Source organism: Physeter macrocephalus, chromosome 18 (assembly GCF_002837175.3).
Source record: "Physeter macrocephalus isolate SW-GA chromosome 18, ASM283717v5, whole genome shotgun sequence".
NCBI lineage: Eukaryota > Metazoa > Chordata > Mammalia > Artiodactyla > Physeteridae > Physeter > Physeter macrocephalus.
Window position 1 is genome coordinate 73,413,191 of NC_041231.1, and position 26,250 is coordinate 73,439,440.

The 26,250-nt window shown below is 41.3% G+C and overlaps 1 protein-coding gene across 1 annotated transcript in view; it reads left to right on the forward strand.

Moving 5' to 3' along the window:
- DNAH8 (dynein axonemal heavy chain 8) overlaps positions 1–25,871 on the forward strand; it is a 318,775-nt gene extending 292,904 nt beyond the window's left edge. Inside the window, exons 88-92 of the mRNA XM_024122116.2 lie at positions 6,912–7,068; positions 10,753–10,905; positions 10,990–11,179; positions 22,648–22,769; positions 25,584–25,871. Of these exons, the coding sequence (XP_023977884.2) occupies positions 6,912–7,068; positions 10,753–10,905; positions 10,990–11,179; positions 22,648–22,769; positions 25,584–25,871 (910 nt within the window). The remainder of the gene's footprint in view (positions 1–6,911; positions 7,069–10,752; positions 10,906–10,989; positions 11,180–22,647; positions 22,770–25,583) is intronic.
- The last annotated feature ends 379 nt before the right edge of the window (positions 25,872–26,250 follow it).

Genomic DNA, 26,250 nt, shown 5'->3' on the forward strand with positions numbered 1-26,250 from the left:
TGAATGGATAAAGAAGATGTGGCACACATATACAATGGAATATTACTCAGCCATAAAAAGAAACGAAATTGAGTTATTTGTAGTGAGGTGGATGGACCTAGAGTCTGTCATACAGAGTGAAGTAAGTCAGAAAGAGAAAAACAAATACCGTATGTATGCTAACACATATATATGGAATCTAAAAAAAAAAAAAAAGGTTCTGAAGAACCTAGGGGCAGGACAGGAAAAAGATGCAGATGTAGAGAGTGGACTTGAGGGCACGGGAAGGGGGAAGGGTAAGCTTGGATGAAGTGAGAGAGTGGCATGGGTATATACATACCACCAAATGTAAAACAGCTAGTGGGAAGCAGCCGCATAGCACAGGGAGATCAGCGATCAGCTCGGTGCTTTGTGACCATCTAGAGGGCTGGGATAAGGAGGGTGGGAGGGAGGGGATATGGGAATATATGTATATGTATAGCTGATTCACTTTGTTATACAGCAGAAACTAACACACCATTGTAAAGCAATTATACTCTAATAAAGATGTTAAAAAAAAAAAGCATCTCCGACATTCTTCAGCTGGTTTTCTAAATGAACTAATTAAGGCCAGTTGAATAGATTTCCCTCTGTTCTCAAAATGCAGTTTTTTTCATAAGCAAAGAAGCCTGGATAATTTTAACAGTAACTCCTTAAGATTTTGCCTGTTAGTAAGGCGATTTGCACAAAAGTTTGTTTAATTCACACCTAGAGATGAAGAAAGAGAAAGAGAGAGGTGTAATACTCATTTCATATGCTATTAGAAAAGGCAGAAGGGGGCCTTTTTATGGGGCATAAATGTTACTAGGAGTTTGTTAAGATGTGTTTCAAGGAACCTAAAACATTTCTCACTGATTCATCTCTGTTGAGTTCTTGACACTTGTGGTGGGCTTTGCATCTGGGGGCCTTTTTTTTTCTATTTTTCAGAATGAAAATGGTTTTAATACTCTTTATTATAAAAATCATACTTTTTCATTAAGAAAAATTAACAATACAGAAAATAGAAAGACAAAAAGTAATAATTACAGCAAAAACTCATACCAAATTCCCACAATCAAAATACCCTTCTAGATTTTTTTCTATGACTATACGTACAGTATTATCAACAAAAAATTAGATTATACCATATGGATTTGTACCATGCTATTTCATTGAATAATCTCAATTCAATAACTCCACCTTATCAATTAGTATAGAGCTACATCACCATTTTTACTGGATGTATAGATTTTTATAGAGCTTGTTCAGGATTTATTATTACAAATACTGTTATAAACAGTCTTGTACATACACCTTTGTATATTTGTCTGATTATTTTATTAAATGTTGAATAAATACAAGAGCATTTATAACATGTAAAATGCAAAGAATAAATATAAAACATTGCCTTTTTTGCACCACTGTTTCTATGTTTTATTTCTTTTCTTCTTCCTCTTTTTTGACTTTTGCTGAATATTCATTTTTCTCATTGTAATTTTCCCCCTTGGCTACTTTGGAAGTTATGTATTGTGTTTCTGTTCTTTTACTGGTTACTCTAGAAATTTTAACATCCATTTTTTTTTAAATTTATTTACTTTTGGCTGCCTTGGGTCTTCATTGCTGCGCACGGGTTTCCTCTAGTTGTGGCGAGTGGGGGCTACTCTTTGCTGTGGTGCATGGGCTTCTTATTGCGGTGGCTTCTCTTGTTGCGGAGCATGGGCTTTAGGTGCATGGGCTTCAGTAGTTGTGGCATGTGGGCTCAGTAGTTGTGGTGCACAGGCTTAGTTGCTCCACAGCATGTGGGATCTTCTCGGACCAGGGCTCGAACCCCTGTCCCCTGCATTGGCAGGTGGATTCCCAACCACTGTGCCACCAGGGAAGTCCCAACATCCATTTTTAATTAAACCTAAAATGAACATCTTTACCCTCTTCTCAATTAAAACTCTTAGGCAACTTTAACTACATGACTTCTCTCTGGAATTTTAGGGTTTTAATTTTATCATGTTTCTTTTCTAACCCCACAATGAGACATATAATGATTGTTTCATACCATAATGTTTACCCATGCATTGACCCATCTTTTCTACAGCTCAAATCTTCCATCAGAATATTTAACATCCTTTCTGAAATATACACTTTAGAATTTCCTTCCCTGAGGGCCTGTTAACTGTAAACTCTTTTGTTTTTATCTGAAAATGTCTTATTTTGCCCTCCTTTTTTGAAAAACAGCTTTATTGATATATAGTTTGCCTATCATAAATTCATTCCTATTAAGTAGACAGTTCTCTAATTTCAGAATATTTCCATTACTCCCAAAGAATTCCTGAGCCCATTTGTAATAAACTCACACTCCCACCCCCAGCCTCAGGCCACCACTAATCTACTTTCTGTTTCTATAGATTTGCCTTTTCTGGACATTTCCTATAACTTGAATCATATAGCATGTGGTCTTTTGTGTATGGATTCTTTAACTTAGCATAACGTTTTTGAAGTTCATCCACATTGTAGCATGTATCTGTACTTCATTGCTTTTGATTGTTGAATAATATTCCAATATAACACATTTTGTTTATCCATTCACCAGTTAGTGGACATTTGGGTAGTTTCCACTTTTGGCTATCATGAATAATGCTGTTGGAATATTCACGGACAAGTCTTTGTGTGGACATGTCTTTTCATTTCTCTTGAATAGATAACTAGGAATGTAATTATTGGGTCATATGATTAATCTATCCCTAACATTTTAGGAAAGTGCTAAATTGTTTTCCAAAGAGTCTGCACCATTTTACAGTACCCTCCAGCAATGTATGAGGGCTTAAGTTTCTCCACATCCTTGTCAACACTTGTTATTATCTGTTTTTTGATTATAATCATTCTTGTAAATGTGAAGTGGTATCACACTGTGGTTTTAGTTTACATTTTCCTAGTAAATAATGAGGTTAAGCATCTTTTCATGTACAATTGGCCGTAAGTATAGCTACCTTGTTTGGTGAAATGTATGTTCAAATCTTTAGCCTTGCCCTAGTTCATGAAAGATAATTTTGCTTGGTATACAATTCTAGATTTACAGTTATCTTATCCTAGCACACAGAATATACTATTCTGTTTTCTTCTGGCTTTCATTGCTGCTGGTGAGGAATTGGCTGTCAGTCTAATTGTCATTTCCCTCTAGATAATTTGTTTTTCTCTCTGACTGCTTTTAAGATACTGTCCTTGTTTTTGATGTTCAACATTTTCATGGTGATATGTCTACATATGGATTTCTATTTACTTATTTGTTTGTTTTTCCTGTTTAGGATGCATTGAGTTTCCTGAACTTGAGGATTCAAATCTTTCATCAATTCTCAGCCATTATTTCATCAGTTATTATCTCTTTTTTATTCTCCCTTTTGTATCTTTCTGAAACTTTTTTGAGATGTATGTTAGAGCTTACCACTTTAGCCTACATGCCTCTTAACCTCTTCTTTATATTTCCCATTTATTTTCCCTTCTGCAGCATTCTAGATGAAGTCTTCAGATCTATTTTCCAGTTTTCTAATTATTTCCTTGCCTATATCTAATCTGCTGTTTAAGCCATCACTAACTGTTATTAGGTAGACACCTCCCCCAAAGATGTCCACATCCTAACCTCAGTACCTGCAAATATGTTACCTTATGTGACAAATAGGACCTTATAGATATTATTAAGGTTAAGGACCTTGAGATGGGGATGTTATCCTAGATTATCCAAGTGGGCCCAATTTAATCACATGAGCTCTTAGTAGAAGAAGGAGGCAGAAGAGTGGGTCAGAGAGATGAAATGGTACAAGGAGGAAAGATTCAAAGAGAGGGACTTGACCTGCCATTGCTGGCTTTTAAAATATAGGAAGGGGACCATGAACCAAGGAATGCAGATGGACCCTAGGATCTAGGAAGGGTCCTTACCTGACAGCCAGCAAGGACTTGGGCACCATGGTCCTACAACTGCAAGAAAGTGAATTCTGTCAACAACTCAAATGAGCAAGGAAATGGGTCTTTCCCAACAGCCTACAGAAAGGAACCCAGCCTGCTCACCTTAATTTTAGCCCAGTGAGACCTATATCAGACTTATTAACTGCAGAACTTTGAAATAATACATTTATGTGGGGGTTTTTTTGTTGTCTTTTTGGCTGCATTGGGTCTTCGTTGCTGCGCGCAGGCTTTCTCTAGTTGCGCCGAGTGGGGGCTACTCTTTGTTCCAGTGCGCGGGCTTCTCATTGTGGTGGCTTCTCTTGTGCGGAGCGCTGGGTCTAGGCGCACAGACTTCAGTAGTTGCAGCACGCGGGCTCTAGAGTGCACGGGCTTCAGTAGTTGTGGCGCACAGGCTTAGTTGCTCCACGGCTTGTGGGATCCTTCCCGGATCAGGGATCAAACCCGTGTCCCCTGCATTGGCAGGCGGATTCTTAACTGATGCACCAGGGAAGTCCCACATTTATGTTGTTTTAAGCCACTTATTTTGTGGTAATTTGTTACAGCATCAATTTAAAAAAACTAATGCAGGTTTTAATTTTTAAAATTTTCATAAGTTCTATCTGGCTCTTTTTCAAATATGCTATTCATGTTTATAGTTTCCTGTTTCATACTTATATTTTCAATCACCTTTTTATTCTTCAATATAGTAAAAACATAATGTGCATCTGAAAATTCACTATCTGAGATCTTTGCAGGTCTGGTTCTGCTTCCTTTTGTTTAGTTGGCTCTTGCTCACAGTGCCTGCTTCTCTATGAGTTTTTTAACTCCTGACTGTGAGCTCATGTTTATTGGAAATTAACTGTTGGATTCTTTGAGACTTGGGTCGAAGGAATATTGTTCCAGGAAAGATTTATGCTCACATCCATCAGATGCCACCTGTGTCTTCCTGGGACCACCTGAAAATAAATCTTTGGCTTGAGGTTTTTCAAATCACACAAGTAAATGAATGAATGTTAATTAATGTCACAAATTAAGAATTCTTAGGAAGGATTTTTTTTTCCCACCAAGCTAGGTAGAACAATTTACCTACCATCCCCTTCTGACAGGTGGGTTATTTCTAGTTGACTTTTATACTAAGCGATTAGCCCTATGAAGTCCCAGATTTATGTAGGAGTTTCCTAGTAGACTTTCTTCCTTGGGCATATGGGTTACCTATTCTCTCATTGTACCATCCCAACAGACACGTAAGAACACCAGGGCTTAGTTGATGCCCCCTTGGTAAAATCTGGCTTATGTTTCTGGATTCCAGTTTTCATTCTATATTTTGTTTGACCCTCTGGATTTCTTAGTTTCTTGCCAGTTTAGTAATGTTTTTCATATCTTATCCAGCATTTTTAGCTATTTTCAGGAGAGTTGTTCAGGGTAACAATTGCACTGTACTGTCAGAAATTAAAATGTTTGATTCTCTCTTTAGAATGAATTCTTAGGTGTATGTAGAATTGCTAGATTAAAAGGTAAGCACATTAAAATTTTTATACATATAGCCATATTACCAAGGTTTATTTTATGTCCAAGGAAATAAAACAGAGAAACAAATCACTAATCTCAAGCATTTGTTGGATTCCTTTTAAATTTGCCTCCAACATCTATGAAAGGAGATGTAAATGTGGTTTACATCTGAACAAGAGACAAAATTTACAAGCAAAACAAAACAGTAACTCAAAACAGTTTAACTGTGAAATGTTTATAGATACTAAATTAGGAGTTCAAGAAAGACAGAAAAATGTAAATCTGGTCATGCTGCCCCCCTGCTTGGGAAGTCTTCTGTGGTTGCCTAAAACAGCCCACATGACCCTGCATGGTCTGGCCCTGACCTTGTCTCCATCCTCATCTCTGCTTCTAACTCACTGGCTCCAGCATCGCTGGCCTTGTCTCTGTTACTCAAATGCAGTGAAGTCCTTCTCGCCTCCAAGCCTTACCTTTTATCAGAATGTCCTCTCTTGCCTCCCACCTCCACTCTGTTTTGCCTGGCTGACCTGCTTATTCTTCAGGTCTCAGCTTACATATGACATTTTAAGAGAGAACCTCCCTGATCTTCGAGAGTAAACCACCACATGCGCACACACACACACCCCATATCTGTGTGTTCAGACTGCTGGTCGACCCAGCAACTTTGGGACCAAAACTAAGTTCGTGCTCCTCAGAGCATCTGGTCAATTCAAAAAAAGAGCTAGAGAGTGAGAATGAGAGAGAGAGAGAGAGACTACTCTATCTTAAAGCATCCTGTTCTTCTTTTCCATAGCACTTATTACAGTGGTATTGACTAATGTCCCCCTCCTCCACTAAAGAAAGGGACAAAGTCAGGGACCTATTCACTACCATGTCCTAACACCTAGCTCAGTGCCTGGTGCATTGTAAATCGTTATTGAATATGTGAATTTTAAAGATGGGTTAGCTGCATTTAGATAAGTGGTGCCAATAGAACACTTTGGAAATCATAAAACAAGTGGGAAAGTAAGAAAACAAAACAGAAAAGACCAAGGAAATTTTAATAATTTATAATTCAGTGAAGAAATATGAGCAGTGCTCTTCAAACTAACAAATTGTCATATAATGGCAGATTCTTAGGACCAGTCCATAAACAGGGGAGAATAAAAGGAGGTGGGCTCCTTGTCCAGCATGAGGTTAGCTACAAGCAAGATTGGCTAGCACTGCTTTGGATTTTAAAGGACTTTCATGGAATCTTTCCCTGAAGATGGAGAGCTTTAATTTCTGTGATGTTCTTGATGTCCTAATAGGACATCAAGAAGTAGAATGGACCCCTAGTTTTTTCATTCCTGTATGTTGATGGTAAAGTTTTCCTTTTTCCCCCTTTTTTGGCTGGATTTGATTTAAGTTATTCATAATTTAATTTTCACGTTGATAATTATCTCTGAAGATACGTTTCCATGCCACATTCTGAACAGTTCAGTTCTTTTTGTCAGGTATCAGAGTAACACTGCTTCTGCTGTTCTTGAAACAATTACCAACATTCAACCCAAAGAGAGTGGAGGTGGCATGGGAGAGACCCGGGAAGCCATTGTTTATAGGTTATCCGAAGATATGCTGAGCAAGCTGCCTCCTGATTACATTTCACATGAGGTGAGATACCCTTTCCGCCTGGTGCACAGGGCTGTCTTTGGGTTCCACAAGGCTGAGCACAGTCCTGGGACAGTATGTTTCAGTCAGTCCTTTCCTCTTTCTGCTCAATCCTTCTTTTTTACCTTTTGGTCTTCTCTTTCTTACCCTTGCTCAAGCATCTTGCAAAATTACAATCTGCACTTTTCTTTTCTACTCCACTTTCTCTCTCAATTGCCTTTTCTGTACCCTTTCCCCATCTTTGGGTTCCTCTGTCTTTGGGTCTCCAGATATCTTAATCCTCTGGACTGGGAATCTCTCCCCAGCTCTCTTACCCAGGCCTGCTTTGTCCATTATTTAAATTTAGCCCTTTTTTCTGTCTCTTGCCCTCCATACTTTTCATTCTCTCAATCCACTCAGCCAGGTAATAGGAAAGCAAGCCATTTACATGAATTCACTACCCAGTTTGGATGGCAATAATTTTCTACTTCTTGAACCTCCCAGATGTTTGCTTGTTATCAACATCAGTTTTTCTCAAAAATTTTTTTTTATCTCAAGACCCCTTTAGGAAATGATTGAGGACCCCAAATAGCTCTTGTTTATATGGATTATAACTACTGATATTTAACATAGTAGAAATGTAAACTAAAAATTTTCAAAAATATTTATTAATTTATTGTGAAATAACATTAATAAACCCATCACATGTTAGCATAACATTTATATTTTAAAAATAAGTATATTTTCCAAAACAAAAACATTCAAAGAGAAAAGTGGGATTGTTTTACATTTTTGCAAATCTCTTTAATGTCTGGTTTAATAGAAGACAGCTGGATCCTCATATCTGCTTCTCCATCCAGTCTGTTGTGGTATTACAGGTCATGTAGCCTCTGGTAAACTCCACTGTACACTCCCCAGAGAAGGAGAGTAAAAAGTCAAATAATGTCATAGTATTACTATGAAAAAACTTCAATTTTGTGGACCCACCTAAAAGGAACTTGGGGGCCGTCAGGGGTCCCAAACCACACTTTGAGAACTCATCTAAATAAATCTTTAATTGTGGTAAAATTTCTGGACTGTCTGAAAGTTCTGTAATACACCATCCTTCTTCACGCAAGAAAAACAGGGTCGTGCCCTCTGGCCATCCAGGGCCTCCTCTCTCCTGTTCTCAGCCTCCACTCCTCACTGCTGAGAGTTAGAGCTTCACCTGAGCCTTAAGCTGGGCTGAGGCAAGTTTAGCTTTTCAACCAAAAAGTGAGAGGCTGATGTCCTAATGCAGGTATGACTATGGTCCTGTGTCTACCCTGACCTGCATCCCCAAGTCTGGGAGAAATGCACTTATCAGCTGGGAGCCCCGAGGCTACCTGGGCTACAGCCCTCCCACCTGCAGTGAGTGCCCCCAACAATAAAAAACGTTTTCTTGCTTCTTAAAACAATTTTTGCTTCCGTTGTGTAGATGGGTACCAAGGATTTGGCTAAGATACTGAAATCAATGACTTCACATAGAGATGTTTATAGTCAGGGGAGAAAATATGTTTTAAATGGATAGGTATTATAAGCACATACTTTCTGTGGTTCATTGTAAATGATCTTCAGAAGACAGATGAGGCATAATGCCTGTCTTCACAGATTTTTAAAACCAGCATGTGAAAGTGAGATAAAATTTACTCTGTATGACTAGACCGCACGTTGGTATTACCAGAAGAGGATTTCAAGACCTTGGGGTAATTTGAGCTGTTCAGGGTTAGTCGGGGCCACTTCACCAAGATCTCTGTTCTGGCAACATCCCAGCAGGAACTGAGTGTGAGGGATGTCCCTAAACGGATTGCTAGATGGAAGGGAGGTTGTACCAAGAGACATCTAAAACAGCTTCCTCTTCCAGGATCACTTACTTTTTAGTATCCTTTATTTTACAGAAGAGATGTGTTTTTAAAAATGTGTCTGTAAAGTGAATTTAGTTAATTGAAATGTAATTATACTATTGACTTAAAAACATTAGTGTAGAAAAGACTACCTGGTTTCAGAAACATAATAAAAATTCTAAATAAGACTACAGCAAATCTTTCACTTATTAATAGAAAGACAAGTTTAGGCTGGAACAATAAGCATACTCAAAGTGAAATCAGTACTAAAATTAGATTTTCTAGAGTCTAAGTTTTAAGACACATTAAGCATGTGTCTATTGCAAGGGAAGCCTCTCTTTTAAAACCCTAAGTAGGGCAAGGCGATTTGTTTGGGGCTGTTAGCATACTTAAAGCTACCCGGGCTATTGATTTGATAGTGTAGCCAACACCTGGGCTTAATTTCTAATGCCGGTTGCAAAAGTATTTCCATAATTTCCCTTTTCCTTAAAGTGTGAATTTCCACAAAGCAGTCCTGATTTAAAGAGAATGATATATAGGCTCTTTAGCCACTGGAGGCTGAGGGGCTCAAGATGAGAACAGGGCAGTGGAGCCTGCAAAATTGTAAGTTCTAGAACCAGGAATTTAGGTGAATTCCTGAAGGTTGGTATGGCAGACTGAGTTAGGGCCCTCCACTGGCATGTCTGACTGGGATTTCAAGATCATTTGCTCTACCTGCGCAGGTAGTCCCGTCCAGGTGTTCAGTTTTACGTCACTGCTTCCCTCTCATCCCTCACACACTAGAAGTTGCCCAGCTGCAGTTAAGCAGAGGTGTTCATCGCTGAGTAGGAAACATCAGCACCATGCCAGAAAACCTGTTCTGTAAAATGAGGAGGATGGTCCAGATGAGCCTGAAGCCCATCTCTCTCTAATATTCCATGACTCAAGAAGAGGTAGTGGGCATCTCTAGAGGAGAATGCTGCAGTTTACTGGCTTTCTGGTGATTGTGTGGACTGGTACCTCACTCCAAATTTTCTCCCACTCGATGTGTCTATCCTTACCCCTCCTATTGTGGCATCTCTTCGACTGTGGCCAGCAGAAAGTTCAGATCTCTTTATAAGTTCTTGCCAGTATTTGTAGTCAATCTTTTCTTGGGCATATGTCACTAACTTGAAATGTGTATATATATTGGCTTATTTCCAAATAATTGTTATATTTTATTGTTCCCACAACCAGATGCTTTTATATTGATCTCTTCAAAATGGCCAATAAATTATATACAAGAAGGAACAGGTGCTTAATGGCCCTCCCACAAAGTCAAATATTTTCATTGATTAGATTAGGAAAGACTCTCCTTAGTCACCCTAGCCAGGGCAACAGTGACCTCAGGAAACTGCAGCCGATCATATTTATTGGTAACTGTTCTGTAAAGATTTTGGCTATATTAACTGTCTGTGACATTTCTGATAACAATTCTGCAGGCACTATGAAAAAAAAGTATTCCAAACTGTGCTCTTATAAAGGTTAGATTGCAAAAGGATATTTAATTGACACTTAGTACTTAATCATTTGAAAGGGAAAAAAGATACAAGTTTATTTCAGCTTTTCATAGTACATTTCCAATTATCAACTAAGTACAATCAGTAGGAAATAAAAATCATTTTAGCTGAACAGTAGCTTTTGAAGCCCAGAAAATGGGGAATTTAATGGCAAATTTGGTGCTGCAAGAGATATTTTAGAGTTCATTTGGGCTTGTAGAGATACATCCAGAGGAAGAAAAAGAATAGAGAAAGGAGAGGTCATTGGAAAAGAAGTGGCAGATGGTTATTAAAAAATCTCTGTCATTGTGTTGTATGCTTTGTGTTAGGTGAAAGCTCGTTTGATGAAGATGGGACATCTTAATTCAATGAACATATTTCTCAGACAAGAAATTGACAGAATGCAAAAAGTCATCTCAATACTTCGCAGTAGCCTGAGTGATCTAAAATTGGCCATTGAAGGAACGATCATTATGAGTGAGGTGAGCTATTATTGTCTCAGTAGTCGTTTCCCTCTTTTGTTGATTTTTCTTTTTCTCAGATTTTAACGTTTCCTTTTTTTCCAGAACTTGAGAGACGCTCTGGACAATATGTATGATGCTCGTATACCTCAGATCTGGAAAAGAGTGTCCTGGGATTCATCCACACTGGGCTTCTGGTTTACTGAACTTTTGGAAAGAAATGCTCAGTTTTCCACCTGGATATTTGAAGGGAGGCCCAATGTGTTTTGGATGACTGGTTTCTTTAATCCCCAAGGTAGGTGCTCATAGGACAGTAGGCAAACTTGGAAGTTGTGGATAGTTGTATAGTAGCACTGTGTGATAAATGTATGTTATACAAAACAACATAAAGGTACAGCTTGCTGCATGTTGGACCTGTGCTTTCAGAGTTGGAGACCAACAGATGATTCTGCTATATTTGTTTTACAAATTCAGTCTGAAATTCTTTCTGCCATATTGCTTCCACAATATGGGGGCAAAACTCCATTTTTTTTTTTCTCACCCACTTCAGCAAGCAAGTCTGTGGTTAGGACAATGTGAAATAGTGGAAACGTTTTGTTCAAACCTGTTTTTAAATGTTTATGAAAATGACAAAAATGAAGCACCAAAATATGCAAAAAAATGTGCCTAGAGTTCAGAAAATTAGACTGATTTAAGAAATGATCATGTGGCAAAAGTTTTTTCCAGTGAACTTCTGGAATCTGTCCCTGCTCAGCTTTTTTTTTTCCTCCCCTGAAAAAGTGCTTTGTGATTCCACTGCATGTATTCCTTCATTCCATTCTAGAAATATTTACTGAATAAGTTTCTGACTAGATCTCATAGAGTTCATAAAAGTTTAGAAACATGACAATTTTTGGTCTTACTACAACATGGATAGTTTTTTTTAAGTAACTCTAGGCTAGAATGAAGAGATGCTGGAGTCCTTACAGTTCAGCACCTTATAGCTCCATTAGTTATACAATTTAAGAAGCATTCACACTTACAGATTTAGGGTGTATTATTGTTACTCACAGCAGTATGGTTGAATCTCATAAAATAATATTAAGTGAAGGAAGTCAAACAGAACACGTTATAAGTATGTATACAGTGTACGCATAGGTATACATTGTAATGTATGCATATTGTATGATTCCATTTACACAAGGAATCGAAACAGGCAAAACAGATCTTAAAAGTAAGAATAATGGTTCCCCTTGTGGGAGAGGGCAGTGATTGCAAAAGAGCACTAGGGGGCTTTTGGTTGTTTGGAAATGTTCTGCTTCTTGATCTGGATCTTGGTTACAGGGCTGTATTCCCTTGGTGAAAATTATGGAGCTGTATACTTATGATTTGTGCACTTTTCTTTGTATAAATAATACTTAAATAAATAGACATTTATTTGTCCTCTGTGTACATACATTCATTCACTTCATGCATTTTCAAATGCCTTAACATTTTCTAAATTTAAAACACTAACCATGGTGGTTTTTATGAACTTAAATTGTACATGGTATATTATTATGTCAAAAGACTTTAGATTTGTGAAGGACAGCCCCCAGATTTCACTTATCTCTTTTTCTCCCATAATTTCCATTGAATTTTGGGAGGAAATTTTTTTATTATGGCTCTCAGATTTTGTGTGTCTACTTATGAGTCTCTTTCCTCCTTACCAGCCCTCAATTTGAGTAAGTTGTCACCAGGGAATTCCTGGCTTGGGAGTCTGAAGAAATAGTATTTAACTTAATTAGGATGGTTCAACCACCTTTCATTTGCCAGCCCCTCTGCTAGGTGCTTTCAATAGAGAGAGATGTGAGACCTAATTCCTGCCCGAAAGGAGTCCATAATCTGGTTGGTAGGACAGAAATATTAGCAACTTCAACATAATTTGATAAATGCTCCACCCAGTGAGGACGAAGCACCACACTAGCCCAGAGGAGAGAAAGATCAATTCTGCCAAGGCAAGGCTTGAGAAGAGCTTCACACGGGAGGCAGTGAGCAGAATTTGCAGAGGCAGGGACTGGAGACAAGAGCATCCCAGGCAGAGGCCAGAGCAGCGACAAGGCATGTCCAGGGAGAGAAGCCCAGTGTGGCCCAAGCTTGGGAAGCAGGAGCAGGGGTGTTGGGGAGTGAGGCTGGGGTGTGAAGTCTTCCAGGGGAGTTTGGGCTGCATCATAAAGGCGACAGCAAATCACCAAAGATCACAAGATAACCCCAGGTGGAGGCAGACTGTAGACTGAAAGAAGGATGTCCACAGCACTGAGACTTTTACCAGATCCAGGGGAGAGAGCCTGAGACCTTAACCAGGTGCAGAGAAGGAGGCAGATTTGATGGAGTGATTAAATGAGGACCTTTGAGAGAGCGGGAACTGGCAATGGCTGAGGCTGAAGGCCAGGTACAAGACAGGGAGCATTGGTAGAGGGGCCAGCTGGCAGGAAAGGCAGGGAGCTCTGGATTTGTCAGCTTGTGCTGGTGGGACATCCAGGTGGGGAGGTGTGTTGGCAGACTTGGGGTTTGGCAAAGGGTGAGGATCAGTGATATTTTTTAAAAGTGAGATCATTAAGTGTATTTTTGTGTGTGTGTGGTACGCGGGCCTCTCACTGTTGTGGCCTCTCCCGTTGCGGAGCACAGGCTCCGGACGCGCAGGTTCAGCGGCCATGGCTCACGGGCCCAGCCGCTCCGCGGCATGTGGGATCTTCCCGGACCGGGACACGAACCTGCGTCCCCTGCATCGGCAGGCGGATTCTCAACCACTGCGCCACCAGGGAAGCCCTAAGTGTATTTTTTTATATTTAGAAGCCAAGGCAGTGGGGTTGGTTCATCCCTGGCTTTCCATAGACATAGCTAAGTTGTATTTCACAGCACACAATCTCTTTGAGTGATTGCTTTTTTCCATTAGAAATGTGACTTTCAATAGCAAAGTATTAATATGAACTAATCTTTGTTACTATTTCTTAAGAAATACTACAAACCAGAGCAACATTTAAAGAAATATAAATACAAATCAGTTTTCTTATTTGTCTTTACTTGTTAATAATACTAATCCTTTCTCTCTCTCTTTTTTTCTTCATTTCTGTTTTTAAACTGAGCTTTGATTCTTTCTCTCATGGCCCTCCATGTCTCAGAAAGTCTTGGACTTATTCAAGCAACCTACCTTTACACACGAGCATCCAGACACATACCCTTATCTGTGATTGCTTTCTGTTTGTAGCACAGAAGAGTGGAGGTCAACTTTCCCTACATACTAATCATTTCTCTGCTTCCTTTTCCTTCTCTTGACATGAGAGACAAATCACTTTCTGTTCCATATCACCTGGCCAAATCTGGAAAGCATAGAGATTATAGCAAGCCTCTCTGATCACCTTTTGACACCCATGATTGATTTCTCAATATGATGTATCTCCTGGGTTTTATATCTTCTAATCCAGTCCCCTTCAATGAAATAATTTTTTTTTGGCTCAAAACATTTAAGTAAATTATTTAATTTAAAAAAGAAACCACGTTTAAGTAAAACACAATGCAGTTTGCAAAGGGGTCATAGTTTCATCACAAATATGTATAGTCAAAATTACCTAGACTTTAAAACACTTGAAAATGTTTTTTTCACCTATGACCATTTGTTTTGTGTTCTTATAATGTTATGTGGCATCCGATACAATCTGATGTGTGTTTCTCATCATGCCTCCGGTGAGTGTCCCCCAGGCCTAAGTCACTTTGATGCCCACGCCACCGCAGGGACAGGTGACAGGGCTTGTTTGCCCCCTGGTCTGTGTCTGAGCTCACGCTGTTTGTAGCCCTGCTCCGTCGCCTTATGGTAGTCTGATATTTTGTCATACTGAAGAGGCTGAGTCAGCCAGCCACCCTGGAACTAATCTGGTACCTTCAGCCCCCTTCACAATCATTTCTGGAGCAAATGATGAGCTCAATCAGGTGGCAATTAGATTTGATTTTTAAAGTGGTCAAGCTCTCTGTACCCATGACCTGTAACATCTGTTCAATGGCACAGCTTTGGGCAGTGCATGGATTTGCCTCCCAGCGGATTACTCAGGCCCAGGAGAACCTTTGGGCTCCACTGGGGCTTCCCAGCAGTCACTGGCACACACACTCACATATAGTTTAAGACTGTGCTGCTCAGGGTTCTTAAAGGACTTCTGTGGTCGCTTGTTCCCACAGGTGTACCTTTTCAGAGCATCATGCACACGTGATTTAGATTCTGATTTGTGTGTGTGTGTGTGTGTGTGTGTCTGTGTGTGTCTGTGTGTGTCTGTGTCATAGGTAGGGATGTGTTTAAACTTAAAGATTATGAGTGGTCATGAGCCCGACTTCAAGCCAGGGGATTGCCTGCATTCCACTTCCAGAACCTCTTCATTGATAGCCTCGCTTTGCCGTTCAATGTTTGGCATGACCCACAGGCGCTGCTAAGGAAAGGGCGGCAGAGGCTGGACATGCTCTCAAGGTCTCACACCTCGATGTTAGGTTGAACAGTGCAATATCATTATTTTCCAAATGTTTCACTCAATCTGGAGCTTGATGCCATTTGGATGCCAGACTGTGCTAGTTTTTCTTGTTTTGTTCCTCAGTGTCTTGACCAGCCATGCCAGTCTGTTGCAGCAGAAATCAGCGACAGCTTAGTACTCACTACTACAAATCAAGATTTTCAGTTAGAGGAGATTTTACTGAAGCAAGGAGATGGATAATTTTTGTCCTGTTATCTTTTGTTCCTGTAAAAATCACCTACAACCTCTTGCCTGTGTATCTGTTTTCAGGGCAACATCGGCAGCTACCGGCAACTTCTGAATGCTTGCCTTGAGAATAGTTATAAAAGCCTGATATTTGTTGGGCAGAAGAGTACACCAGGGTTATTAATAGAACTTTAGGATTGGAAGGGTCTGGGGATTTCTTCTAATCTTGTAACAATCCTAAGCGTGTACCCGAGCTGCTGTTTGCCAAACCAGAGCTGCCCCTAATGTCTGAAGGGACCTCTCAGGCCTCCAAACCTCTATTTGGGTGCTAGCACTACTACCCTGACCCCGAATCCCAGAACCAGAGAAGGACTGTTGACACCTTAGAAATGCCTCCAAGTGAATAACAACCCATCCTTCTTGCCTTTGTTGGGGAGACACTTAGATGCACTGGCTTCAGTCTCAACCACATCCCTTGTAATTCTGGTCTCTACCCACGGTTACCTTCCTTACCAATCCCCTAGGCCCTTGTAATCTGGCCAGCTTCATCACTATACTGAAACTGCTGTCTCCAAGGCCACCAAATCTAGTGACCTTCCTGCTAACTTCACTTCATACATTGGCTTCCATCCATCACCTTCCTCAGTTCTCCTCCTACTTCTCAGGGGGTTGCTTCTCAGCCCACTTTGTGGGTTCTTCTCAGGCAAGTTCTGCCCTTGGCCCTGGTCCCTTCACTGATGACCTCAGCCATGCGCATAGATGCAAATATTCGTCTCTACTTATGGACCGATTCATCGAAAGTCCCAGTGTTAGCTTCTGATTCTTACTTCCAACTGCCATCGTAGAATATTCCATCCTCCTGTGAACCTCACCAGTACTGCCATCTGTTCTTCTTCCTCCTTGTGCATCACCACCCTCCAGAACACCCTGACTCTTGCAGCGAGTCCCCTAACATCCTAACAGCTTGAAAGAGGGAAACCAGGAATGCATAGTGTGGTGGAAGATGAGAGGGGAGGGGAGAAAGGAAGGACAGATGCTGCCAGAGGTCAAGTAAGATAGGGCCAAAAGTGGTCAGATGGCTTTATCAGCAAGGAGACTACTGGCAAGAGAAGTCTCAGTGGAGTGGGTGGAGAGATGGAGGAATGAGATTGCAGGGTGAGTGAGAGACCAGGAAATGGAGAGACAGAACATGAGGATGGACAACATGGGTAATTCTCTCAAGAAATTTGGCTTGGAAGAGGAGAAGCAAGTTGGAGGAGCAGCTGTAAGAAGAAAACATTTTCTTCCTTCTTCTCTTAATGATAGGACAGGCTTGAGCCCATTCAAATACTGGTGGGAAGGAGCCAGGAGAGAGAGAGAGAACAAGGATACAAGAGAGGGGTAAAAGAGGCAGGAGGGGATGGCTCCCAAGTGGAGAGATGCACTCCAAGCAGGAGGAGGGACACCTCACCCATTGTAATAGGGATAACGAGGAAGGAATGCAAGTGAGTTTGTTGGTTTGGTGGCAAGAAGTTGAGAGAATTCCCATCTGATGCTTTGTATTTTCTCTTTGACTAAGGAGGCAAAGTGACCTCAGGAGCAAGAAGGTGTTGAGGAGAGGTTTAAGCAGAGTGGCAGAAATTTGAGAAAGAGGGCTAAGGAAAGGATTGCTCAGTGACTTTGACAATCCCATCGAGGCTGGTGATGGCTAAACCGTGGCAGCAACTGTGTGATGGTCTCAGTATTGTTCAGCAGCCTGGAATAGGTATAAGAAGGAGGACATTTGGATTCATTTAGCACTGGGGGTTTGCTGGGCAAGTGATGAAAAGGATGGTCTAGACTAAACAGGGAAGGAAGTGAAGAAAAGGGGGTGGAGTTGAGGAGAAGGTCTTCAGAAATGATGAAGTCAAGGAACTGAGAGGTCAGGATGCTGAGTGGGATACTGAAGAGACCCAGAAGGTGGCAGGAGGCTCAGTGAGTCGGGGCAGATGGGCACTTGGCGGGGACAGTGAGGGGAGGAGCATGGGGCCAGAGGGTGTGGTTGTTAAAGCTGCAAAGATTTTCATCAAAGGTGGAGGGACAACTGGGGAGGACAGTGTCTTCAGAGTTGACAGCTTCCAGTAAGGGCAAGAAGATGGACAGAACGTTCTGTGAAGAGGTGGAAAATATGGGAGAGTCTGTTAACCACAGAACCACTCCAGAGGGAACAGTGGAAAGGTTGGGAGGGAGGGGAGAGGTACGAGGTTGGGTCGAGGGAGAGGAAGCATAAAGTAGCAGAGGAGGGATGGAGAAGGTAAAGCACTGCAGGGAAGTACATTTTGGCACATGAGACATGGCAGGTTTAGCTGATCCCAACCTGGCCAAGAGAATTAGCCCCAGCTCTCTGGCTTGTACCCAGGTTTCGCCGGAGCCAACTGTGTCCTGGATTAATGACGTTTCAGAGAATACATGCATCTCAGGGGACTCTGGAAAGAGTCAGCTCGTATTACTGACAGCCTTCCTAATATTTTGCTTGTATCGTGGGGCATTTCTCTTCCCACTTGTCAAATTTGTTCTGAAAACAAATATGGGTCTGTGATCTCTCATTGTCCTGTCATGCAGATCTTTTTACAGAGCAGAGGTTCTCAGCCCTGCCTGCACAGTAGAATTACCTGGGGCGACTTTAATACATGCTAATCCCTGGGGCCCCAGACCAACAACATCAGAACCTCTGGGGATAAGACCTCTAGACTCTTTACAGTTAATTTTAAAAGCAAGCTCCTTTGGTCATTTTAATGTGTGAGGAACCTGGGCCTTAGACCATTGCCACCCAGTATGTGGTCCACCAGCCAGCAGGAGCGGCATCACCTGGGAGCTTGATAGAAATGCAGAACCTCAGGACCTACCCTCGACCTACCTACCAAATCAGAACTAGTGTTTTAGTAAGTGTTCCTTCCCCTGGTGATAAGTATGAACATTAAAGTTTGAGAAGCCCTGCCTTAAAACAGTAGCAGACCCTGGTCCCACCTCTATAGATTCTTATTTTATTGATCCAGGCTATGGCTTGCGAAGCAGGAGTTTTAAAGTCTTCCCAGATATTTCTCATTTTCAGCCAAGTTTAAGATTCCTACCTTACAACATCGAGCAAAGCATCAGGAAGGGTCCCTAGGGCATTTTTATTCAACTGGGTGGATCATCCCCATCTTTGTTTAATGATTTCTGACCTTTTATTTAACTTACCAATGAACCACATTTGCCTCTCATTTAGGGAAAAAAACTGCCTGTCATAAAGTTATGGCAGGAACAGCATTTGTCCTTATCTTCCAAGATGCTAACGGGAGGCTTAGTAACTGATAAGACAGGAAATACTGAACAACCATAAGCCCATTACATAAGGACTGGTTCATTTATTAAAGAAAAAAAAGCGTTGCCTATAGGACCATCATTACAGAATACCAACCAACTCCTTGTAAAATTGAGAAGAGCAACCTTCCTGATTAGTTATTTCTTTTGTCTCTTCCAAGACGTTGTTTGAATTGATACCGAAAGCCTTCTATGGCTTTCTTCAAGCCAACTGATTGCACATGTCAAACAACAGTAATTTGTTTGCTGAAATGTTGGGTCAGGACTATTATAGGAATTAAGACATAACAAGTGTTATTTTAGACCTGAGTTTCCAAAGTATGATCCAAGATTTAAAGTGCATTTTTTATATATGTATAAATTTTTAATGTTTTTTATTGATTGCTGGGAAGATGTTTTATTTATTTATTTATTTATTTATTTGGTTGTGCTGGGTCTTAGTTGTGGCAGGCAGGCTCTTTAGGTGTGGCATGTGAACTCTTAGTTGCGGCATGCATGTGGGATCTAGTTCCCTGACCAGGGATCAAACCCAGGCCCCCTGCATTGGGAGTGCGGAGTCTTAACCACTGTGCCACCAGGGAAGTCCCTAAAGTGTATTTTTTAAAAGAACAAGCTTGACAAGAATTCATTACGCTGTATGAGTTGGAAGGCAAAAAAAATTTTAAAGCACCTCAGTTAGCCCACATGTCACTCAGGTGTTTGAATAGTTAAATCACCCATTTTCGTGTGGGTGGTTAAATCTCATAAAGAATAGGTTATTTTTGTTGAGGACTTTCCCCAACTTTTTGTTTCTCTCTTCTGAGTCAAACACATGAACATCTGAATCACTTTTCCACCACTGACGATTGAAGTTTGTTTTAAGAATTATTAAAATTAAATTAATGCCAAGACAATAGTACCACTTTTCAAGCTTTTATAAAGAAAAATATATCAATAGTCTTTTAAAATTATATAGCCTTCAGAAAACAAGAGATTTTGATTCCATTAGACTTGATATCAGTCTACAAGAGAGATGGTCATTCATTTTTTAAATTCAATAAGAGCAATTCAGTGGATTCACTATGGTTTGAATTCTGCAAGATCATGTTCTTCTTTTTAGGAGGCCAAAGAAAGCTATCAAGACTTGAAAAAAAAATGTATCTTCTCCATGTTCTGAGTGGGAATGACCCATGGAACAGTTTCCTACCCTCCACTCTCAGGCCTCAAATTATTTATGTAACATTTTCCTTTCTTAATAGCTCAAGGTAATATGTATTCTAGATTTCATCTACTGACATGCCACGTGTGCTTCCTAAACATTAAAAGGCTTATTGTTGAAGTCAGCTAGGCAACATCATGCATATTCCCCAGGAGGGAGAAGAGAGAAGATGGTCTCTCCTTAACTACACTAGAGTTTTTCAGAGCTCTCCACCAATGACTGAAGTCTTTGTCTCGGGTGTGTTACATAAGAGAGAACCCCTCTCATCCCTCCCCTGGCACCTATGGCATTGTCCTGAGTGCCATATGGAGTGAGGTCAAATTTGCAATTTATTTGGAACTTAAAATATAGTAGAAAAATCCAGTTATTCAACTACTACAGATGGATGGTTAAGACCAGGATTCATGCCTTGTGCATTATGACCTTGTATTGATAGATTCATAGATCAGTGATGAATTTTAAAATATCATAAAATAGGGTCAATTTAATTCCAGGTACTCCACTTGGATACACTGTGTCTGATACGCCACATGAATGCAAGCTTAATGTTGAGTGATGAAAATGACATTTTCATAGAGTCACTTAGAAGGGAGAATTGGATTTTATTATTGTGGTCATATATACCTGACTACCAAACACACAACATGTTAACTACTAAAAAATGGGATCCCCAGTATTTAAAATGGAAGTCAACATAATCACACTGATCAGATCACCTCAAGTGAATCCACATGTAGAGTACAGATAGGCCTTGACCAGCAGTTGCTGCCAGACAAGATTCCACCATGTTTCCTACTCCCTGTAGTTAAATTTTGTGTCGTAAAATCATCCTTTCCTACTAGGCACTCTTGGTTTTATGAAACTACGACCTTATAAGAATCACTTATAAAAGTCCTTCAATCAGCTACTCTGGTTGATTGACCAACTTTTCTTTTGGATTAATGCAAGGGTTCTTCTTGAGCACCCAAATCCTGTTTTAGTGAGGGCTCTGAGTAAACTTTATAAGATGCAAATACAACCAAATTATTTGCCTGCTTCAGATATTCAGTGGCTTCCCACCATCCACAAAGTCACCAAGTCCAAACTCTGACCCTGAAAAATCCTGCCTCTACCTTTGTTCTAACCTCATCTGCCATCATTTCCTCACCTTTAGCCTAGACCTGCATGCCTTTGCACGTGCTGTTTCTCTAACTGGAATCGTCCCATCTGGAAAACTCCTACGTATCCTTTCAAGACTCATCTTCAACTTCATCTTCTCAATTCAGCCTTCCCTGAGCTGTCTTCCCGAGTGGTCCACGTTGTTCTCACCTCTTTACTCATAACGACATCGTGTTGTATGTCTACGTTCCCTCTAGACTGAGCTCCTTGAATGCAGGGTTCATGGATGGCCTCTTAATCATTGTGGGCATCTCACCTAGAGCAGTACCTGGTACATGGTGGCCACTCCTAAGAGGTTTAACAAATGAATGAATGAATGAATGAGTGCCTCCCCAAGTGTCTAATTTAATAATGAGGGAGGGGCTTGAGAATGGAGAGAACTTGACTTTCTCACTAAGCAGGCTAGGGTCCTATTCTTTCTCTCTAATTCCAAGGGATATTAACTCACCGCCTGCCATTATGCCTTGTAACTTCCCCTCTTCTTTCCACTCCCATTCGAACCTGATAAAATATTATCACTTATGTGGTAGTTTGTGCATTAAAGTTCTCAGAGTTCACAAATCTAGGAGTAGTAGGGACACACAGGTTCCCAAATTTACTCGTGATTATGAGTAAAGGGCCTCATGATTTCCAGTATTAACATGGAGGCCAAAATATAATATATAGGTCACAGAAAAATTTTCCTAAGATCCTGAAGTCCATGTTGAAGTTTAAGGTATACTTTTTAAACATCAAATGCTGCTCTACAAGATAGACTTCTCTTATTGAATTGAATGGCATGATTTGCAAATACTAAGTTAAAAAGAAAGGCCACAATATACAGAACCATGTATTGTCTTAAAATAACTGTATTATGCACATTAAAACATGGAGCTTTCCTTTCCAGTGTGATTGCTTTGTTTGATCAAACTGAAAGTCGGACTTTCTATTTTGGCATTATGCCTTATTTCCTTAGACTAAATGAAATTGTTCCATGATAGCAAATAGACGCTGATAATGGTTTGATTCAAGTTTTAATTGGAATGCTGTTCTCAGAATATTTGACCATTTCAGTCTTATTCCTAGATACTGGATCTTCAAACAGAGACTATAAGCTAGCACTGGGTTACAACCTTTAGGAGACCTGAGTGGTTGAAATCCCAGGAGAACTTTAAACCAAGACCTTGTCTGAGGCAGAGAGGATGCTGCTTTCCTGCTGTCAGATGGCAAGGCATATTTAGCTCGCTGAAACAAAACACTGAAAGAAATATGCCCCCCTGAGGCTTGATCTCAACTCCTCTTGGGTGGGCACACATCTGGAGATGGATAAGCAACTAACATGACCCCCCTTCTTGTTTCTAGAGTGGACTGCACCAAGGCATCAAAACCATTTCTTTCTCTTTTTTTCAGGCTTCCTCACGGCAATGAGACAAGAAGTGACCCGCGCCCACAAAGGCTGGGCCCTGGACTCCGTGACCATCCACAGCGAAGTTCTGCGGCAGACCAAGGAGGAGATCACGTCACCCCCTGCGGTAGGTGCCATGGGCAACAGCAGGGACAGTTCTGGAGCTGGGGCTCAAAGTTCAAGTTCTGCGGAACACTGACCTATAAGTGTCTCCCTTAAGTCCTTTGGCTTTGCGGCGAGGGTTTCCTCAGTTGTAACCTGGAGACCTCTATGCCAACACCTCCAGCATCTGCCAGAGTGGGAATGAATGTCAAGCACTGGGAACTCCCCAGACTGCATTTCTTTGTAATTACAAGTTACACTTGTGTTTGCTGAAAAGGATTTTCCACCCGTCTCCATCCACTGCTGTGGGGTACTCACAGAATTGACAAGAGCTGCGGGACCCTGTGCGGAAGGACACCTGGGTGGGGGTAAGGGCAGATGCTCTAAGATAAGCAGACACCGCTGGGAGCCACTGCTTGGACACTTACCTGCCCTTTGAACTCGGGCTAGTTCTTTAACTTTTTTGAGCCTCAACTTCTTCATCTGTAAAATGAGGATGATAATTCAACCTCAATAAAGATAGCTGTGAGACTTCAATGGGATCATTTAGGCTTGGTTCCAGACCCCACATAGATATTCAATAAATCTTAGTTCCTTTTTCCCTTTCTCTGATTCTTATTCCCTCGGTTGTCAAATCAGGGGGCTGGACCAGATGATTTCCAAGTTCTGGCCCTTTTTGCCACTTTATAACAAGGATCACCCTTCTTCCAGTTTCCAATAACATGGTCCTTATTTTTGTCTGAGATCCCACCAGAAGAAGCACCTTTAACCTCCATATTTCCACCAACAATCTCTAGATTCAAGGAAACATAGGCTTTTTCAACTATGCCTTCAAAATTCTTCCAGCTTTTTCAGGTATTTGTTACAGCAGCATATCCTGTTTCCTGGTACCAAGATCTGTATTAGTTTCCTAAGGCTGTTGTAACTAAGTACCACGAACTGGGTGACTTAAAACAACAGGAATTTATTTTCTCAGAGTTCAGGAGGCCAGAAGTCCAAAATCAAGGCATTGGCAAGGTTGGTTTCTTCTAAAGGCTCTGAGGGAGAATCTGCTCCATGGCTCTCACCTAGCTTCTGGTGGCTGCTGGCAAACCTTGGTGCTCCTTGACTTTGTAGCTGCATCACTCCAACCCCTGCCTACCTCATCATGTGGCCTCCTTACCTGTGTGTATCTCTGTGTATCTTCTCCTCTTCTTATAAGAACTCCAGTCATGTTCTCGTCCACTATGACCTTAACTAATTACATCTGCAAAGGTTCTATTTCCAAATAGTCACATGCTGAGCTTCTAGGTGGACATGAGTTTTTGCAAGAGACTATTCAATCCACAACACCTTCTAACTATGACTTTGTGAAGTCCTTAGAGTGAAAGGAGCCTAAAAGGATACAGTTTACTATTGGATGATGCCTAAGTGGTTGTATTTTCATGTGGCAATTGTCACCTACTGACTTAACGATGGTATCATATGTCCTGATTTTCTGGGATTGCCCATGGTTTTACTGTCAAATCATGTACTTCAGGTTTTTGTTCAAAAAGTATGGTTCTTATACTGTTAGCCCACATGAGGGATTCCAGAAAACACTTTGCAACTAATCTCCCTCTCTTTTACTATAATCTACGTTTACTTCCCCATACCCTATCCTCACTGGAAATGGAAAACTGGTCACCATCTTCTACATAAGTATATCTTATGATCTTACATGATTATTGGAGTCTCCACCGTGATTCCCTTTAGACTTTTTTTCTTACTGAGTACATGTTCTGTGGCTCCCCGCTGCCTACAGAATAAAGTTCAAGCTCTTCAGTCTGGCATCTACACTCTTCCACAGTTAAGCCCTAACTTATTTTTCATAACCATTGAACCTGCTGCTAAATAGTATAAAATGCTTGGGCTTTGCTGCCCATCCTGCCTTTCTTTGTAGTACTGCTCCTCCCTGGGATGCCCACCCTTTCTCCTCTATCTTTCCAAACACAGCCCACCCTCAAGGCCATCTCCTCCACAAGGGTCCCCAAGCATTCCAGCCCTTACTGACCTTTCACCTCAAGTCACTGCACTTAGCCTCAGTCAGTGCTGTTCATCAGGCAGCCCCTCTAACAAGCGTGTGCTGGTATTCAAGTCACGTCTTTTACATTTTGTTCTCTGTGTGTGTGTGTGTGTGTGTGTGTGTGTGTGTGTGTGTGTGTCTTGTTTCCTGATTTAATGATGAGGCCCTTGAGGGCAGGTCCTACTGTGTGAATGACAGAGACACAAGGATGAGGTCAGCCACTCTTGGACCAATTCTCACCGCCCTCCCCACCCCCACCCCCCCACCCCCCACCCATCACACCTGCTCTCCCTCTACCACACCCAGCCTCTGAGAGTGCTCGAACCCCTGCTGGCCAGACCTGGCTGCTCGTCTCACTAGATCCGACAACCGAGATGAAATTAGAGCCACGTGTTGGCTTGGCCAGCATAAGCTGAGATCTCGAGGGGCATCCAGCTCTGAGTCCTGTTCTGTGCTCCCACCATCCCTGTCAGAGACTTTCATCTCCCTGCAGAGGCGATTTGCTGCTGCTGGCTAAGTTCACAGTCCCAGGCAGGCCACCCCCAGGCTCAAATCTCCAGTAACAGGAACATTTCAACAGCGCTCATAGCCTCAAGCTATGCCACAGGGGAACAATGGGCTCTGTATTTCGCTAACGGAATGCGTCCAGTGGTGTTTTCTTCTTCTGGTAGTGTTTTAAGATTGGTGTACATTTTCTTTCCAAACTGACAACCTTCTTTACAGTATTGGATGCCCATCTTACAGCAACTAATTTTTTTAAAAAATTCCTATTACCTTAACGCTTGGTTCTTCCAGGAGGGTGTATATATTTATGGGCTGTACTTGGATGGAGCAGCCTGGGACAGACGGAACGGGAGGCTCACGGAATCCACCACCAAGGTGCTCTTCATGCAGCTGCCCGTGCTGCACATCTTCGCCATAAATTCCACAGCGCCCAAGGACCCCAAGCTGTATGTGTGTCCTATTTACAAGAAACCGAGGCGAACTGACTTGACCTTCATCACCGTGGTGTATTTGCGAACAGTCCTGTCCCCAGATCACTGGATCTTGAGAGGTGTGGCCCTTTTGTGTGACATCAAGTAAGTTCATTTCCACTTGCTGAGGGCAGAGGAGCCACGTGGGTGGCCAGTGCTATTGAGAGACTTGGTGAGGCATATCTTTTCTCCCTGATAATTGCTTGATTACTCTTTCTAAATTAAAAAGTTGACATCCTACAATCGCTTGTGTGTATGTGTTTTACCTCATATCAATGTTTATTTATTTATTATTATTTTTATTGGAGTGTAATTGCTTTACAATGTTGTGTTCGTTTCTGCTGTACAACGAAGTGAATCAGCTATATGTATACCTATATCCCCTCCCTCTTGGACCTCCCTCCCCTCTTCCCCTCATCTAGGTCATCACAGAGAACCGAGCTGAGCTCCCTGTGCTTTATAACAGATTCCCACTAGCTATCTATTTT